The following is a 16799-nucleotide window of genomic DNA, read 5'->3' as shown; positions in this document are numbered from 1 at the left end:
CTACCATGTGGCATATATGGAAAATGTGCTTAAAAATCCACTTATGATGAGAAGCATTTCATTATCAAAATGACCAAATATTTTCTCTTCTTCCTGCTGTTGGTAGTTATGAATGTCAGACTTTTCCCCCCCATGGGGTCAAAAAGTACCCAAGTATATGACGGTGAGTGGAAAACTAAGGGACAGAAATCAGGTATTGCAAGTTTTCTCATTTTAATTCATGTGTGGATTTTTTAATATAAATGCAGGGATATAAAGCATTAATGCAATTCAAAATGTTCAGTGAACAAATGTTAGCAGTTCAATTTTATAACAATTATATATAAACTGACAAATTTTGCTGAACAATGCCAGCATTTGGATTTTTTAAAACAAGTCATTGATTCCTATTGATTATCAGATAAAGATACAAATTAAAAAAAAAGTTTTATCAAATTCTATACTTTAAATATATTGAGTTTTTGTATGTCAGTTATATTCCATTAAAGTTATTTTTATAAAACTCAGTCAAAATAAAAAATTGCTAATTTCCCAAATCAAATTATAATTTCATTAGAGTTCAAGTTAATACCAATAAAGAAAGATAGGTAATAAAATTAGCCCTATCACATAATGAATATAAACATAAATCTTAATTTAAACAATTTATTACCATTATAATAATAATTCTGCAAAGGGAAAAACCTTTAATTTTACTAAGTCAATAAACAGTAATTGTACTGAGGAGTATAGCTTAGTGATAGAGCATGTGCTTAGCTATGGCTTCACTCCCAAAAACAGCAACAACGAAATGATAGTAATGTTAATTTAACAAAGGTAGCCACATGGATTCAATTATAGAACAAATTCAGATCAAAGTAATAGTGCAGCTCTCATGTGACACACACTTCAATATCATGCAACACACACTGCCTACTGAGAAAGAATTTTTAAGAAAAAAAAGTTGGTTTCTTTGCAGTAGACATTTTATTTATAACATACTGGCACCTGTTCTAGTTATGTGGCAATACATACTTAGGTAGGCAGAAAGTAAATATTAACTATTTCAAGAATTAGGAAATACTTACTTATGCTCAGCACAGACGCCAAGGCAGGTCTGACACGTCTCACAAGTTTGCCCTTGAAACTTTGGATCTGTACACTTACAGACACCACACTCACAGATGCCCCGGCCATTGCAGATCTGTCCATTTACAGCCATGCATGGTGTAGTATCCAAAGAACAGTCACACGCACTGCCAGTGTAGTTGGGGTAGCATTCACACACACGACACCTGCAAACACCATTTCCTGCAATTAAAGATATAATTTCTTAAAATAGTGGTAAAAACAAAATCACAGGATTTATTTAAAAATAGGCAAAGAAGAAAGTATATCTAAGGAATGGACTGACCCTGAATGCCACGCCTTTTCTAGTTATTCAACATGTAAACTCTTAATATGTTTTACGGTGTTAAAGGGGATCACATTTTATAACCATTTCTGGTGTTTTTCTCACCTCCACAAATTAAGCCATTGGATCTATCACAGTTGAAATTATCACACTCGCAGAATTTGCCAGAATAAATTTCATTTGTATTATCCCTCTTCCTACAAACACACTGTCCACAGACGCACTCGCCATTGTTACTACAGATTTCTGAACTGTTTTCTTTCCTGCAGTAAGCATCCATGTCCTCACTGTTAACTTCATCTGTACTACATTCACAATGTCTACCAACACGTCCCTCGTTGCACCTGAAGAAGAGTCCAAAGTTGCAATCAGAATAAAAATAATTTAAAATAAGTTAGGGGAGAGGAAACAAAACTATGAACAAGGTCTTCAAACTACTAATGCATTAGGTGGGAATACATTAGGCAAAGTATTTTCAAGGTAAGCTTTTTGGTTAAATGCTATTTTACTAAAAATAGAACTTCATGACTTAAGCAAGAGATGTACAACATGAAAATAAAACCATAACATTCACACTGTTATTTAGAACAGGCAATTAATTGATGGTGAGCCATGCACAGTGGTGCATATCTATAATTCCAGCAATTTAGAGGGCTGAGGTAGGAAAATCGAAAGTTTGAGGCCAGTCTGGGCAACTTAGCAAGACCCTGTCTGAAAATAAAAAATAAAGAGGGGTGGGATGTAGCTCAATAGTAGAGCAACTTTGTGTTCAATTCCCATTACTGAAGGAAACAAAGAACACTGATGGTGAATTACAGCCATGTATTTTCTTCATGGCCAATAACCATGGTCACTGAGGGCTGACACTTAAATCAAAACATCCTATTCTCCTTCTATTCTTTTAAGGAGAAAGCTGTCCTCAGTACATTCAGCTTTATATTTTAATTTAAAAAGGTAACCACAGTATGAAAATGTTTAAGTAATTGGTTAGATTCTACATTCTAAAAATACTATTTTCTGGGTAAACATCCTTCAATGCTCCCTGAATCTTCCTTCTCAGACAAAATTACCATTATCAGTTTGATATGTTTTTCCCAAAACATCTTTTACACAGGCTTTTTTTTTGCTCTAGAAAATTGTAAATTCTATTACAAGAGAAAAACCCAGATACTACCTTAACAGTGTGTTGAGTAAACTTCTTTCAGAGCTATGAAAGTATTCATTATTATACTTCAATTTAGCAGTAACTTATGAGTACTCTTCAAAAAACAGCAGAAAAGGTCATCAAAATGATCTTTTAGTTATTAACAGTGGTTAGAATAATTCATTTGTTCTAGAGATTTTCTACTGGTATCCCAAAATATAGCCTGCCTATAACTTTCTAAGCCCATATAACTCTGTCACTCAACTCCCAGCTTACCTACAAGCTCCACACTCAAATGTTCCATTTCCTTCATGACACTTTGGACTTTCAGGAATGCCTTCACTTTGGCATTCACATTCACAGATGAACTGAAGAATAATCTCTACTTCCTCAGTGAAGCCCAGAGGCTTAATTTTAATGGTTTCAGATTTCTTATTTGGACATTTATTTGAAGTTATGCTAATTTCAAATTGAACCTTGAAGGAAGAAAAATTAGATTAAGTTAACAACTTAGCAGTGAATATCAATGAAGTAAAAAAAAATACTGATTTAAATTTTTCTCAAATTAGAAACTAAATTTGCTTTTCTGTAAACAAGCAATTTTTTCTTTTCTATAGAAAACATTTTTAGAAAATACCTCATCTCCAATGGATATATTGGAACATTTTCGCCCATTTTCCCCAGTTCCATTCACCCCATTCTTGCAGTAGGATTTGTAATTTATTGTTACTCCTTCTGGCAACTTGCTGTTTTCCAAAATGACTTCTGAGGAGAGGGACTAAAAGAAAAAATAATTATAAATAGGGAAGTCAAATAAAATGCTAGTTCAATGCATAAAATCAATATATAAGATGAACTGTTTAAAAAAAAAATTTTTTTTTTTTTTGGTATTAGGATTGAACCCAGGACCACTTAACCACTAAGCCACATCCCTAGCCCTTTTTTTATATTTTTTTTAGAAATGGGGTCTCTCTGAGTTGCTTTAGGGCCTCACTAAGTTGCTGAGGTTGACTTTGAACTGATGATCCTCCTTCCTCAGCCTCCTGAGCCAGTGGGATTACAGGCATACGCCACCATGCCCGGCTAAAAATGTCATTTCAATAAAGTACTTTGAAGCCAAATTCAACTAAGTAACTAGAAAAAAACAGAACCTAGAGAAACAGCTTTTTTAATTAATAAGGAGTTCAATCTTCAAAATAATATACATAATTGAAAAGGGCATTTGTTTCAATTTTTCAGTTAAAATATTAATGATCATATAGCACAGAGGTCCAATGCTCATTATGAGGAGTCCTAGGAATATAGAACAGATGTTTACTTTTCCCATTGGTAAATGGTTCTCCTCTGGCCCTATACCTTCCAGTTAACTAGGGACCAGAGTAAATGATCTACTATACAGTCCAAGAATAAATCTGTGTAGGATCACTATAGCTCTGGCCAAAAAAAGCAAAACAAAAACAAAAACACAAACACCTAAGAGGCTAATGGTATAACTCAGTGGCAGAGGGCTTGCATAGCATGCATGAGGTCCTGAGGTCAATTCAAGTTAGTCCTTATTTAAAATATCAGCTCTCAGGACAAATGTAGGAAGTTGAGTGGCAAGCTACCACTTGCTCACATCCCTACTAGACTAGGAATTAGGAAAACATTCTGTTCAGAGACCAACTATAGGGAAGGCATAGAACAACTGGAATCTTTGAAAGTCTGCAAAAGCCCTTTAGTTCTTTCCAAAACATTTAGGGATACCCATTGCACAATGTAAAAAAATATCTAAAATTCATCCTACCAAAGGGTTATTGAGGATTTTGTGAAAATGGTATATTACCATTATATTATTAATTATTATTAATTATTAATATCATTATATTATTAATGTACAATATTATAAAATACTGCAAAAGTCTTCAGATTATTTAAAATGATTATTAACAAATGCTCAGTAGATATCATTAAAGGTACTCTGAATTAAGCTCTAGAAGGGAAAAACAATTTGTCTTTAGTATCAACTCCCATGTGAGCCAAGAACAATCCTATAAATCTTTTTAAAACAAGCAAGTCACATATATATTTATATTTTTATGTATTTTATGGCATGTGTGCATATATATATACCTGTATATATAAAGGTGTGTGTGTGTGTGTGTATGAGTGTACCTATTGAAAATAGAAAGCTATACCCTCTGAATATATGATGAGAGGAAAAATGGCAATAAAAAGCTTTCCAGCAGAGTTCATCAAAATAGATGAATCTATAAAGGATACTTCAGAGGAAGAAAAAGATGATTAGGGGCAACCTATAAATCTAAATATAAGTTCCTTTATACTTGCTTGCCAACAGACATCTACTGCTTAATGACATACAAACATATATTCAAAAATTTCCCCACATGTTTTTATCATGTTTTTTCTTTACTTATGCCATGTTACAGTATACTAATATAAAAATTGTCTTTCAGATATAAAATTTTAGCTTTTTTGTTGACCTCTTGGCTTACTAAATTGTATATAAACAAAGTTTTACTTTCTTTGAGCCAAGTACTCTTAGCAGGGTTTTGTTCAAAATTAATATACTTAATGTACTCACATTGTAAGCATCAATGATCAACTGTATCACATTGCTAGAATTTGCAGATAATGTGCCAACTGCTGACTTAGGGATCAAATTTTTCAGTTCCTGCAGTTAAAAGATAAAACAGGTAAAATACAAATGTTATTCATTTAAATAATTAGAATCCACTGAGCAAGTAACAGTTATCTTTAAATATCAGTTCCCTACAAGAATGGAATCCTAATTAGAACAAGTTACTCTATGTATGTATAATATTCCAAAATATACTCTGTCATGTATATCTAAAAAGAACAAATAATAAATAAATAAATAAACAAATATTAGTTCCCTACAAATGTCCTAAACAATTTTAGGAATCAAACTTAAAAAAAGGTAATTGTTTCATAATAGGAGATTAAAAATTAATAATCTCTTTGTAAAAGTCAGTCTGCCTATCAGGTGGCATTTTCCTATACTTCAATTCAGACATGTAATTTTGCCTCTAATGATTAAACAAACACATATTTACCTTGTAAACTGGCTGAAATTCTTCAGTCACTGCAAAAATCGTCTGAATATTATTTTCACTGAGTTTCTGGACAAGGTGAGCAATAGAGGGATAATCCTAAGAAATTAAATAACAATTTAATATTCCAATGTGTTCTAGTTTTTTAATACTTTTTAAAAATAGCAATTATTTGCATATATAACTGTGCTTACACAAAAGTACTTTCAAATAAGAGTATCGAATGCACATTAATTGCTGAGATGGGTTATATGTAAATGTGGGTTTCTAATCTTCATTCTACTTTTGTTTGTATAAGAATTTTCATATTAAAAATGTCATAGTAAGATATGTTCATTAAATGTAAGGACAAATGAAATTAAAGGTTCTATCACCTATCACTTAAGAAAAAGACCAAGAGTCACAAGCATTTAAATTTCTTCTGAATCTTGAGTAATTCTACCATCTTTATTTTCAATAAAGTCAGTTAATCTGTTTAAAAAAAAAGAGTCATGTAAAGGAAGGAAAAAAGAGTAAAACTAGCTGGGCTAGTGATATACCCCTGTAATCCCAGCTACTTAGGAAGCTGAGGCAGGGAGATCAATTGTAAATTTAAGGCCAGGCGGGCAACTTAGCAAGACCCTGTCTCAACATAAAATATAAAAAGGGCTGGGAATGTAGCTCAGTGATAAAAGTATCCCTCGATTCAACCCCCTGTACTAAAAAAATATATAAGACTTGATAAATTGTTTAGGAACAATATTAACTTTGCTACTAAAAGATGTATGCAAGTGAGAGGAGACAGCTATGGATTAAGACAAAGAGTCAAATTGATCTCTCACATCTCCTTTTATTCAGTGAGGTCCTTGCCTAAGTGCAAGGAAGTAAACACAGCACTACATCTTCACAAACAGCAACATTAGCTTCCTGGACAGCAGGATAGGGCCAATAATTAGCAAAAAAAACCCCACTACTCCAAACACTGAAAAACCCACAAGCCTGTCACCCACAATACTGAACACTACAATTTAAACACTAAAACTCAACATAAATTCATTTACCATGTAAGAATTTGAGCACTTACATAATAATGGCTCATTGTGTATACATCATTTTCCAGGTGACACTGTCCATCATTTGGTAAAACAATGCCACCAAGTTTCCCATCTCCAGCAAAGTGAAATCCAGCATCCGTGGAAAACACCAGTAGTCGTGTAACATTCCTCCAGCCAATCAATGACTTGAAAATAAAAGGATTTGAATTTTAAAATGCTACTCACAATAATTTGATATAAATCTTTATTTGATGTGGACTACCACTATACTTTTAACCTATTTCTGTATCTTTCTCTTCCCACAATGCTAGTAATCTTGCTGATAAACACAGAGAGCACATTGAATGATGCTTGTCCACTCCACTCCATAGCTATTTCTTGCTAGATGTCCATATATCTCAGCTCTTTTTAAAAATTTTTTTGTGGGGGAAAGCAGGGATTACTGTACAGCAGCATGCACAGTGCCCGCCTTTTAATAGGAGCTTGATGAATATTTACTGAGTAAATAAGTGTCCAGTCTACACCTTCCTTTACCCTACTACTGTGTCTTGTTCCTATCCATCTTGCCATCCACTTTTGCTCATCTTGAGTACTGTACTTCCTTAATCAGTGCTTCATATGAGGTCTTCCTTATTATAGAAAAAAAGTAATTATCCAATTGCCCTGTTTAATTCTACCCATCCAAACTCATCAATCAATACTATTTATTTGTTCATTTATTTTATTCTGCTCCTATTCAACAAAGAATTTGAAGTAGTAATAAAGTTCTCATCTATTTCATAATTATATTTAAATTTAAATTAACTCAATGCAAATGTTTATATCCTTCAAGTCTAAACTCCTTGTAGAAAGGAATTAAGTTTTTAATGTTAACAATTTTTTAAAAGTAGACTATTGTCTTTTTTGCTTCCAGAGAAGTAGAGCATGTCAAACACAGAAAGATAGCCATCATGTCCATGGATGCTATGATTGGTTTGATCCCTCTGGTTAAGAGGTGGGTAAAGGCAGTCCAGAGAATGCTGTCTCCACAGCAATTGAAATAAAAGGCCAGAATGAAAAGAGGTAGCAGGTTAGATACTACCTGGAAACTACTCTTTCTTCAACTTTAAAAGCTTGAGACCAATCTTACATTGCAAACACTCTAGTGAGAAGTCAAAAGTACCAAGACAGTAGTTAATATTTGCTGAGAGCTTACTGGTACTTTATATGGATTACTGCACTAGAATTTCTGATAGCCCCATGAGTATACTATTATTATCCTTTCAAAAGAAAAGAAATCAGCAGTGTTTGGTGGTACGCGGCTATAATCCCAAAGATTCAGGAGGCTGATGCAGGAGGATTCCAAGTTTGAAGACAGCCTGGGCAACTTAGCAAGACCCTATTTCAAAATAAAAATTTAAAAAAGGGCTAAGTGCTACAGTGCCTGCCTACTATGTACAATACAAGTTCAATCCCCAGACCCGAAAAGAGAGCAAGGAAGAGGGGGAGAGAGAGAAGAGGATACAGTCCTAGAGAGGCTAAGTAAATTGCCTAGGATGGAGGAGATGGGAAAATTCTTAACTACTACACTAATTACCATACTGTTTCACTTATTATCTTGGATACTGATTAGTATATCAGCAAGGGGGAAAAATGAGACAATAGACAAACTTGTATTTACAATGTTTTCTACTTTCAGCCTCAAACTCTATCATTAAAAGTTTATTGCAAAATACTAGGCTAGGACATTGGTCACAAAATGCTAACCACTGACCAATCAGATATTAACTTACCATTACTTATAACTTGCCTTTAAAACCACAAACACTATATTACTTCTCAAAATATATACTATCATGTAGTTTACGATGTGAAGCTTTAAAAGTTCTTGCCTTTTGAATTACTAACAGAAGAAAGATTTGTCTTTCAAAGACAACAAGTGGAAAACAACTGATTTTCTCTGGAAAATTATATGAAACAACATTCCCTCTGAGCATGTTCAAGATTCCTGGTGAAGCCTCAGATAACATTAATTCCAACTTTAGTAGAAAGCCTGAAAGTTGAGACAACTGAGCCTCTTTTCCAAAAATGCAGAACAATATTTAAAGTACAGCTAAGTTCCCCCACTGTTTCAAATGGTCAGTATTCTAGCTTTTAAAACTGTGTGTCTGGTTTCAAATAGAGACATAATAATTAAGTATGATTTTATGAAGTACTTGCAGTCGGAGAGAATTTAAGGGATTACTACCAGTACTTCTCTGGAGCAATTAAGGTCATGTTTTGATGTTACCCTTAAAATGCTCACAAATAATACAAATGATATCCCCTTGTAGAAAATAAATGCACTTACTCCACAAACTGCAACTTGCATGATTGCATCAAAACCACCTTCTGGAGAATCCAAATTTCCAGATATACGCTGCTTACCCACAAGTTCGTTAAATATTTCCCCTTTATCAGTAAGACTGAGTACATTTATGTAGCTAAATGGGCTAGTACAGTTCTGTTCACTTGTGCAAGGGTTCCTGAGTTTTGCTGGTGTTGTACTAATGTAAGGCATCACAGTTTTCTCCACAAATGAGCCAAATCCTGGGAAGAAAAAATACACATGTGCAGATAGATGCAGAGATAGACAGATAAACCTGTATTTTTTCCAAAAGTCAAATATGTTATCACATATTGGTTTCTACGCAATGAATACGTGAACCCCACCCCCAAAATTCACATTGAAACCTAATCCCCAATGTGATGGTAATAGAAAATGAAGCCTTTGGGAAGTGATTAAATTATGAAGGTGGAGCTAGCATGACTAGGATTAGTGGTCTCGTAAAAAGAGGTCCCAGAGAGAGGACACAGCTAGAGAAATCATCTGGGAAGCAACAGGTGGATCCTCACCAGACACAGAATCTGCCTAAATGTTGAATTCTCACCCTTTGCAACTGAGAGAACAAAAATTCTGTTGTTTATAAGTTACTCAGTTATGACATTTTGTTACAGCAGCCCAGAGAGACTAAGATATAAGTCTACCCACTTTAAAAATAACTCAGATTCATTTTCTGAGTGTACCAGCTCTCAATAATGGCATGATGAAGGTAGGAATACTCTAGATTGCTGACCACTTCACAAAAGACTAACTTGGTAAAAGCTTCCAATCTCCATCGTCAATTATGCTTACTGAATGAAAATATATTTTAACCAAGTGCTATTTTTCTAAATATTTCCAAACAGTTAATTTTTGAAAGGCATTTTTAGCCTCAAGAAGACTGTCAAGTCTTTCCGCTATTCTGTTTCTAAACCTCTGCTAGACCAGTGGTGAAAAGTGGCAGGGACAAGGAGGTTCACTTGGGGATACACTGAGATCATTATAATATGAAATCCACGTATGAAATGAAATTAGGACATACAAGAAGTGTGGCCATACTAGTTAGCAATGAAACAGAACCTGAGGTACTAAACACATGTCTATAAAATAAATCAACAGATGAATGGTGTGAAAATAAACAGATTTCATTACCTATGAGGCATAATCTGTGTCAAATTAGATAGTATCATAAAATAACAGAGGAATGAGGAAGCAGAAAGAGTATTAGATGTATGTCAAGAATATCAGTTTAATGGGGCTAAGGTTGTGACTCTGGTACAGCACTCGCCTAGCATGCGTGAGGTCCTGGGTTCAACCCTCAGCACCACATAAAAATAAAATAAAGGTATTGTGTTCACCTACAACTAAAAAATGTGTGTGTGTGTGTGTGTGTGTGTGTGTGTGTAAAAGAATATCAGTTTCCTCTCAGAAGAAAAAGCTACAAACTGGCAAAATTATTTCACAAGAATATTGTAAAGGATAAAGGAGGAAAACAAAAGGACTTTGACAGGTGCCAAGACTTATTTATACATATGAAAATTACTAATTTTCCCAATATTCCTACCAATTCGGAAGTCTGAAGTAATCCTCCTCATTTCATTCATCAGATCTGTTCCAAGACTTTTTACATTCTCCAAATCATCTTTCATTGAGTAAGAGAGGTCCATAAGGTAGTAGAGATCAATGGGATAGTCTTCAGCTCTTTTGAATTTTAATGTAAACATCTGTGGCTCTCCTGATTAAATAGAGATTAGAAAATGAAATCAGCTCATCAACAATCAAAAGCAAATAAACTGGGTGCTGTGGCACACTCCTATAATCCCAGTGGCTCGGAGACTGAGGTAGGAGGATCACAAGTTCAAAGCCAGTCTCAGCAACTTAGTGATGCCCTGAGAAACTTACTGAGACCCTGGTCTCAAAATAAAATATTAAAAAAAAGGGCTAGGGATGTGACTTCAGTGTGTCCCCGGGTTAAATCCCTGGTACCAAAAAAAAGAAAAAAACTAATAAATCTGAATTACATGGTAAATACTATAAAGTGAAATGTATTAAGTATATAATTTTTACAAGCCTGAGATTTCTATAAGTAACTCAATGTGTACAATACTAAATTTCATTCAACAAATACTTAAAACACCAGGCCTTAGGGAAGCAAAAATGAAAAAGGCAACATTCACTTAGGGAGGCAAAAACTGAAAAAGACAATCAATTTTTCTATAGTTTGGATTTGGAACACCCCCCCAATGGTCTATGTGTTAGGTCTTTGGGGGTGTACCCTTAAAGGGTTGGTGGAAACCTGGTCCACCCTGCCACAGGCTCAGAGCAACAGGACCACTCAATCACAGACTAAAGTCTCCAAAACTGAGAACCCAAATAAATCTTTTCTATTTTTAAGTTAATTATCCCCAGTAGTTGTTATAACAATAAAAAGCCAACTAACACAAATTTTTAACTAAGAGAGAAAAAACAAACAGACTACCATATATTAGACTGGGGAGGGCAAGGCAGGGTACAACTGACATTTAGAGACTGAAGTTGTAAGTGACAAATCTGTTCTCCGTGTAATACAGGATGTCACTATATGTGAGAGAATAACATGATTTTTACTTTGGAAAACCTGGCAAAAAAGAGTTTTAAAAAGAAAGTATACAAAGATTCTAGCTAAGAAACTATAGAAAACTCCAAAAGAGAAATGAAGCTCTGAACAATGAGGAAGGAGAAGAGAAGAGAAATACAAGACATGCTAAATGTAATTCACATAGAAAATATAGGGGCTGGAAATGTAGGTCAGTGATAGTGCACTTGTCTAGCACTTGCCATAACATGGGTTTGATCCTCAGCACCTAAAATCACACATACACACACTCTCTCACTCAGAAACTACAGGAGAAAATGAAGGAGAAAATGAATGAAAACTTAATGACTTGTATTATGTTGATTTTTCTGTATGACATGGGTACAGAGCTCAAGAGAAAATTCTGGGTTGTTACAGCATATGAATAGTTTTAAAGCCATGGAGGAAAATCAAATTTTAAGTGAACTGCAGAAAGGGAGGAAGAAAAAAACAAGACACAGAAAGGAAACTAGAAAGCAATGGTGAGATGAGAACAACTAGGAATTTTATCACAAGATCCAAGGGATGAGCACCAAGAAGTTCAAAACATCACTTAGTGCAAAAAGTTTAAAACAATAATAATAAATTAGATAAATATATAAATGAATGATTCTGACAAGGATCCCTGAAGGTTCAAGATGGCAGTTGCTCTTTGCAGACCAGGTATAGAAGCGTGACGACATAGGTTAGAGAGCGGATAGGACAAGAAATGAGATAGGACAGAGAGAATGAGTTGTTTCTTTATTTTAAATTGTGGGACTGTGACAGGTACTTACAAGAACTTTAATATTTTAGCAATGCTAAATAAATACAAAGGAAACAAATGACTTAAATTTTGATTTTATGAAATTATAGCAAAGGATGGACATAATTACTTTTAAAATTCATTTAGTCTGAATATTTAACAAAATTTGCTACTGACATTAGACAACATATTATTTACACTTTGAGTTATTTATATATATATATATATATATATGTTTTTTTTTTTTTTTTTTTTTTTTTTTTTTTTTTACAAATTGTTATACCTGCAAAAAAAAAATTCTAAAATTCTAAAATTCTAAATTCTAAAATTTAGCTGACTCCACATCTTGGAGTGCCAGTTCACGTGAAAAGGAGTGCCCCACAGAACTAAATAATAGGCTTGCATAATGAGGATGTCAAAAACTCAAGCAGAGGGTTTGAAGGCATAGCTCAGTAGCCTTGGGTTCTTTTACCAGCACCATAAAAACAAACAAACAAAAAACTCAAGTAAAAAGGAAGGTACTCATAGAGTTAGATTCTATACCTGATCGCAATTGCAAAACCAACTGCTGTGGCTGGATTTGAGTAATGTCTTCTGGCTGGAGCTTCTCTGCTGTTCCTTTGCTCCGGTTGGTTACATTTTTATTTTTCTTTATATTTTTGGAGCCTCTGGGGTTTTCTATGTCATCTGGATGGCAACCCTTCTTTTTTAAGGCTTCTAAATCATCACATCGTGCAGAAGTAGGCATTCCTTCTTGTAAAAATGTCTAAATAATACATAAAATATTGGTATAAATAAACAAACCTTTTTGCATAATTGCAATTGCAAACGCACAAATTACAAAAAATAAATGACACCCAAAGCATTTCATTTATGGCTTTTAAACAAAAGTTCCCTTTGTCCAAATCATAAGTGTTCTTGTTTAAAAACAATAAAATCAATTCTAAGAAAGTAATAATTCTCCCAGGACTTATCTCAGTGTATTATTTTAAATATTAAACTTCAAAGAATCAAATCAAACTACATTTTTTCAGTGAAATCACTTATTCAGTATGGTAACAAGTATTAATCATGTATAAATCCAAATATCAAACAGTAGTTATGTCCAGAGCTCAAAATCTAAATTACTTAAAGAATAGTTTGAACATGTATCCCATTTGTTCACAATAAAAAATAAATAAATTAAAAAAAAAAAAAAAGAATAGTTTGGCTAGAATAATCCTCAACTACAAATAAACTATGGTCCCTATAAAATGGATGCTGATGATAATAGCAGCCACTACTTATTTAAAACCATCAAAGAAAAGCTACTAAAGGTCATCAATCTAATTGAAGCTACAGATAAAAAGGGTGATATCCTCATTTTCCAGAGTAGAAAGCAAAGAGGTTCAGTTAAGTAAGCCTTGCTAAGATAAACTCACAGTACTCCTTATTCCACTGTTTTCAAGTTAAAACTGGCTTACCATTTTAAAAAGGACAACAGAAAAGAGCCATTAGAGATAGTTTGATATAAAATAAAAATCTCTCATTTTATCTTTCATATAGTCAAACCATCTGACACACCTGACATTTGACCAGTTGGATTACAATTAGGCACTTGCAATTTGGGTCCAAATACCTAGGTGAAGACATAATCAATAAACCTTTGACTCTCATATTATTTATCCATTATTTGAATAAATTATATAACCTCAAAATAACCTCTCCTTACTTCCTGTTCTGACATATTCATTTATTTACTCAATGAAAATTTAGTAAGGTTTGTGGAAGGCACCATGTTAAGCAAGGTATAGGGATTGTTAAGATTAATCTCTACCTCAACCACCAAAACAGAGGAAAAATCTACAATAGTCAAATAAAATAGCTAGGCTTTTTTCTGGAAAGTTATCCAGTAGAAACATATGCCACAAACATGAGCTACCAAAACTGTCTAGTAGCCACACTAAAAAAAAAGAAATGGGAAATTAACTTTAACACTGATAACACATGTTTACAGAAAATAATTATTTCAACATTGATTTTTTTATACTGTCTTCAAAATCTGCACTTGAGACTTAGAGCAATTAATTTGTACCACCCACATCACAAGTGTTCAATAGCAACAAGTACCAAGTGTCTACTGTGCTTAACAGCATAGTTCTAGACCATCACTCATTATTCAATAAACACTGACTTAAGTGAAAATTCCTATCTAGTACTTCACTAAGACACAGCATTGGGCAACACTCAAATGATCAGAGAATAAAGGGAAAGGACACGTTAAATCTTACTTACTGAATTTGTACACCACCCACAATTCGGCCCAGCTTGTATACATTCTCCACATGATTTGGCATTTGCTTTCAAACATCTATTTTTATCTGTCAGGAAAAAGAAAGAAAGCCAATTTACTTGAAGTTTCAGAGGGAAAAAAATGAAAAATCAGATTATAATGACAAATGATGCAATTAATACAAATATCAAATATGAATACTCTAAACTAGTTACCAAACTAAAAGAGAACTACCCTCAAGAGACCACGATTTTGGATCACCTTGGCAATAAAAACCATATTATTACAGACTACTCCTGTAACCGCAGCAGTTCAGGAGGGTCAGGCAAGAGGATCGCAAGTTCAAAGCCAGCTTCAGCAATTTTGCAAGACCCTGACTGAAAATAAAAAGAGCTGGGCATGTGGCTCAGTGGTTAAGCACCACTGAGTTCAATCCCTGGTACCAATAAACAAAACGAAAAAGGAACAGTTATTTTCCTTGAATTTACTCCAAAGACCAGGTACTATAAATCTAACTATACATTTATCATTTTTTTTTGGAGGCATAATTTCAGGATCTATTATTTCTGATAGTCATGAGTCTTCTTACAAATGGGTAAATATTACTTCTTTTTATGTGACTCAGGATATCACACCCACATTCCCACAGATATCCTAGGGGCTTTCCCTTCATTTTCACACATCCACCCTTATCCAACCCAAAATCCCATGGTTTTTAGGCTCTGTATTCAAAATCTTAAATATTTTTGAATCCACCTAAGAACTAGCATGCCTTTGATATGGTAAACACAAATAAGGACTGCATTCACTGTAATTTTTTTGATTATAAACCTAATGTTCTATATAGAAAATTTGGAAAACACATGAAAGCATAACAAAACAAATCATTCACAATGTACTCAACTGAGAGATAATCAGTGTTAATTTTTTTGTATATTTCTTTGTAGTCTTTTTTTTCTGCAGTGACAGATCAAGAAATAGCAAGGAAACAAGCACATATAGACACTGTTTTAATGAAATTGACAATACACTTTATACATACAGTTTTACATACTGCTTCTTACACATTATTCTTAGTGTTTCATTCATGTTGTTACAAATGCTTCAAAAATGTGGCTTTCAATGACTGTATAACGTTTTACCATATGAATACACTTTAGGTACTACTGAGCAAAAGGAGACAGTTTCTGAGTACATGTGCACAGCTCACACTAGCTTGCTCACACACACAAATACTCCAAATGCACAAACACATGCACTTTGATGACCATTCTTAAATATAAATCTTAGTACAGATCTAATGATGACTTCCTTAGAACTATTCACAAAAAAGACTAGCAAGTTGAAGAGCAAATTAATGTCTCTGAAATCCTTAATAAACACTAATTTCTATACAGAAGTAATATACTAATTTATATTCCACTAAGCAGAATATATTATTTTACCACAACTCCATTTATACCAAGTACTTTAATATTAAAAACTTTTACTCATTTAACAGGTATACACTAGAGTATTAATTCAATTGTCAGTTATTTAATGGTTCACATTTGTTGTTTGCATTTAATGATCATTTCTTTTCATAAATTTTCTGTTCATCTTTTTGCAAGTTTTTCTAGTATCATGTTTGTAATTTCTTAGTGGATTTCTATACATATTAAAGAAGCTAAACTTTAGTTTTTCATTTATGGTATTCTGACATACGGATGTTGGACTGATAAGTTTTTATAATTCAAATTTATCAAGTTTCCTTTATAAAGGAGTTTTCCTTCACTTTTACATGTAGTAAATCTTTCCCATTCTGAGATCAAATAATTCTAATTGTTCTATTGAGTGTACTTGTTTGAGATTTGAAGAATAGATTTGGGTATCCATTATTCCAGATGAGGACACACCATGGTTCACAGGATTAAATGTATCTTAAACTTTATTTTCACTGCTCTTCTAGATGATGCCAACATTTTAGAAAAATTTTTGATCCAAGGGTAAGAACATTCAGAAAGTTAACATTTTTTAGGTGATAATGGGCAATTCATAATCCACTATTCTACACATTTACTTTATTTCCTTCTGAATATATTACATGCTTTTGACTTCTCTCTGCTCACTTATACACTTTATACTTTCAACAGATCTTTGTGTCATCTATCCTATTCCTATCATTTCAGCATTTCACTAATCA

At 33.5% G+C, this 16799-nt stretch overlaps 1 protein-coding gene across 2 annotated transcripts in view; it reads right to left on the bottom strand.

The window, feature by feature from the left end:
• Itgb1 (integrin subunit beta 1) overlaps nucleotides 1-16799 on the bottom strand; it is a 48867-nt gene that overhangs the window by 11535 nt on the left and 20533 nt on the right. For both annotated transcript variants that reach the window (XM_047520592.1, XM_047520593.1), the window contains exons 3-13: nucleotides 14620-14705; nucleotides 12889-13111; nucleotides 10551-10721; nucleotides 8975-9213; nucleotides 6675-6830; nucleotides 5615-5710; nucleotides 5122-5211; nucleotides 3175-3315; nucleotides 2814-3013; nucleotides 1499-1737; nucleotides 1068-1290 (exon numbers count right to left, since the gene is read on the bottom strand). In XM_047520592.1, the coding sequence (XP_047376548.1) occupies nucleotides 1068-1290; nucleotides 1499-1737; nucleotides 2814-3013; nucleotides 3175-3315; nucleotides 5122-5211; nucleotides 5615-5710; nucleotides 6675-6830; nucleotides 8975-9213; nucleotides 10551-10721; nucleotides 12889-13111; nucleotides 14620-14705 (1864 nt within the window). The remainder of the gene's footprint in view (nucleotides 1-1067; nucleotides 1291-1498; nucleotides 1738-2813; nucleotides 3014-3174; nucleotides 3316-5121; nucleotides 5212-5614; nucleotides 5711-6674; nucleotides 6831-8974; nucleotides 9214-10550; nucleotides 10722-12888; nucleotides 13112-14619; nucleotides 14706-16799) is intronic.

The sequence above is a fragment of the Sciurus carolinensis genome, chromosome 12 (assembly GCF_902686445.1).
Source record: "Sciurus carolinensis chromosome 12, mSciCar1.2, whole genome shotgun sequence".
NCBI classification, from domain to species: Eukaryota; Metazoa; Chordata; class Mammalia; order Rodentia; family Sciuridae; genus Sciurus; species Sciurus carolinensis.
Note: the sequence above shows the minus strand (reverse complement) of the source record. Positions and strands in the feature narration are given on the sequence as shown.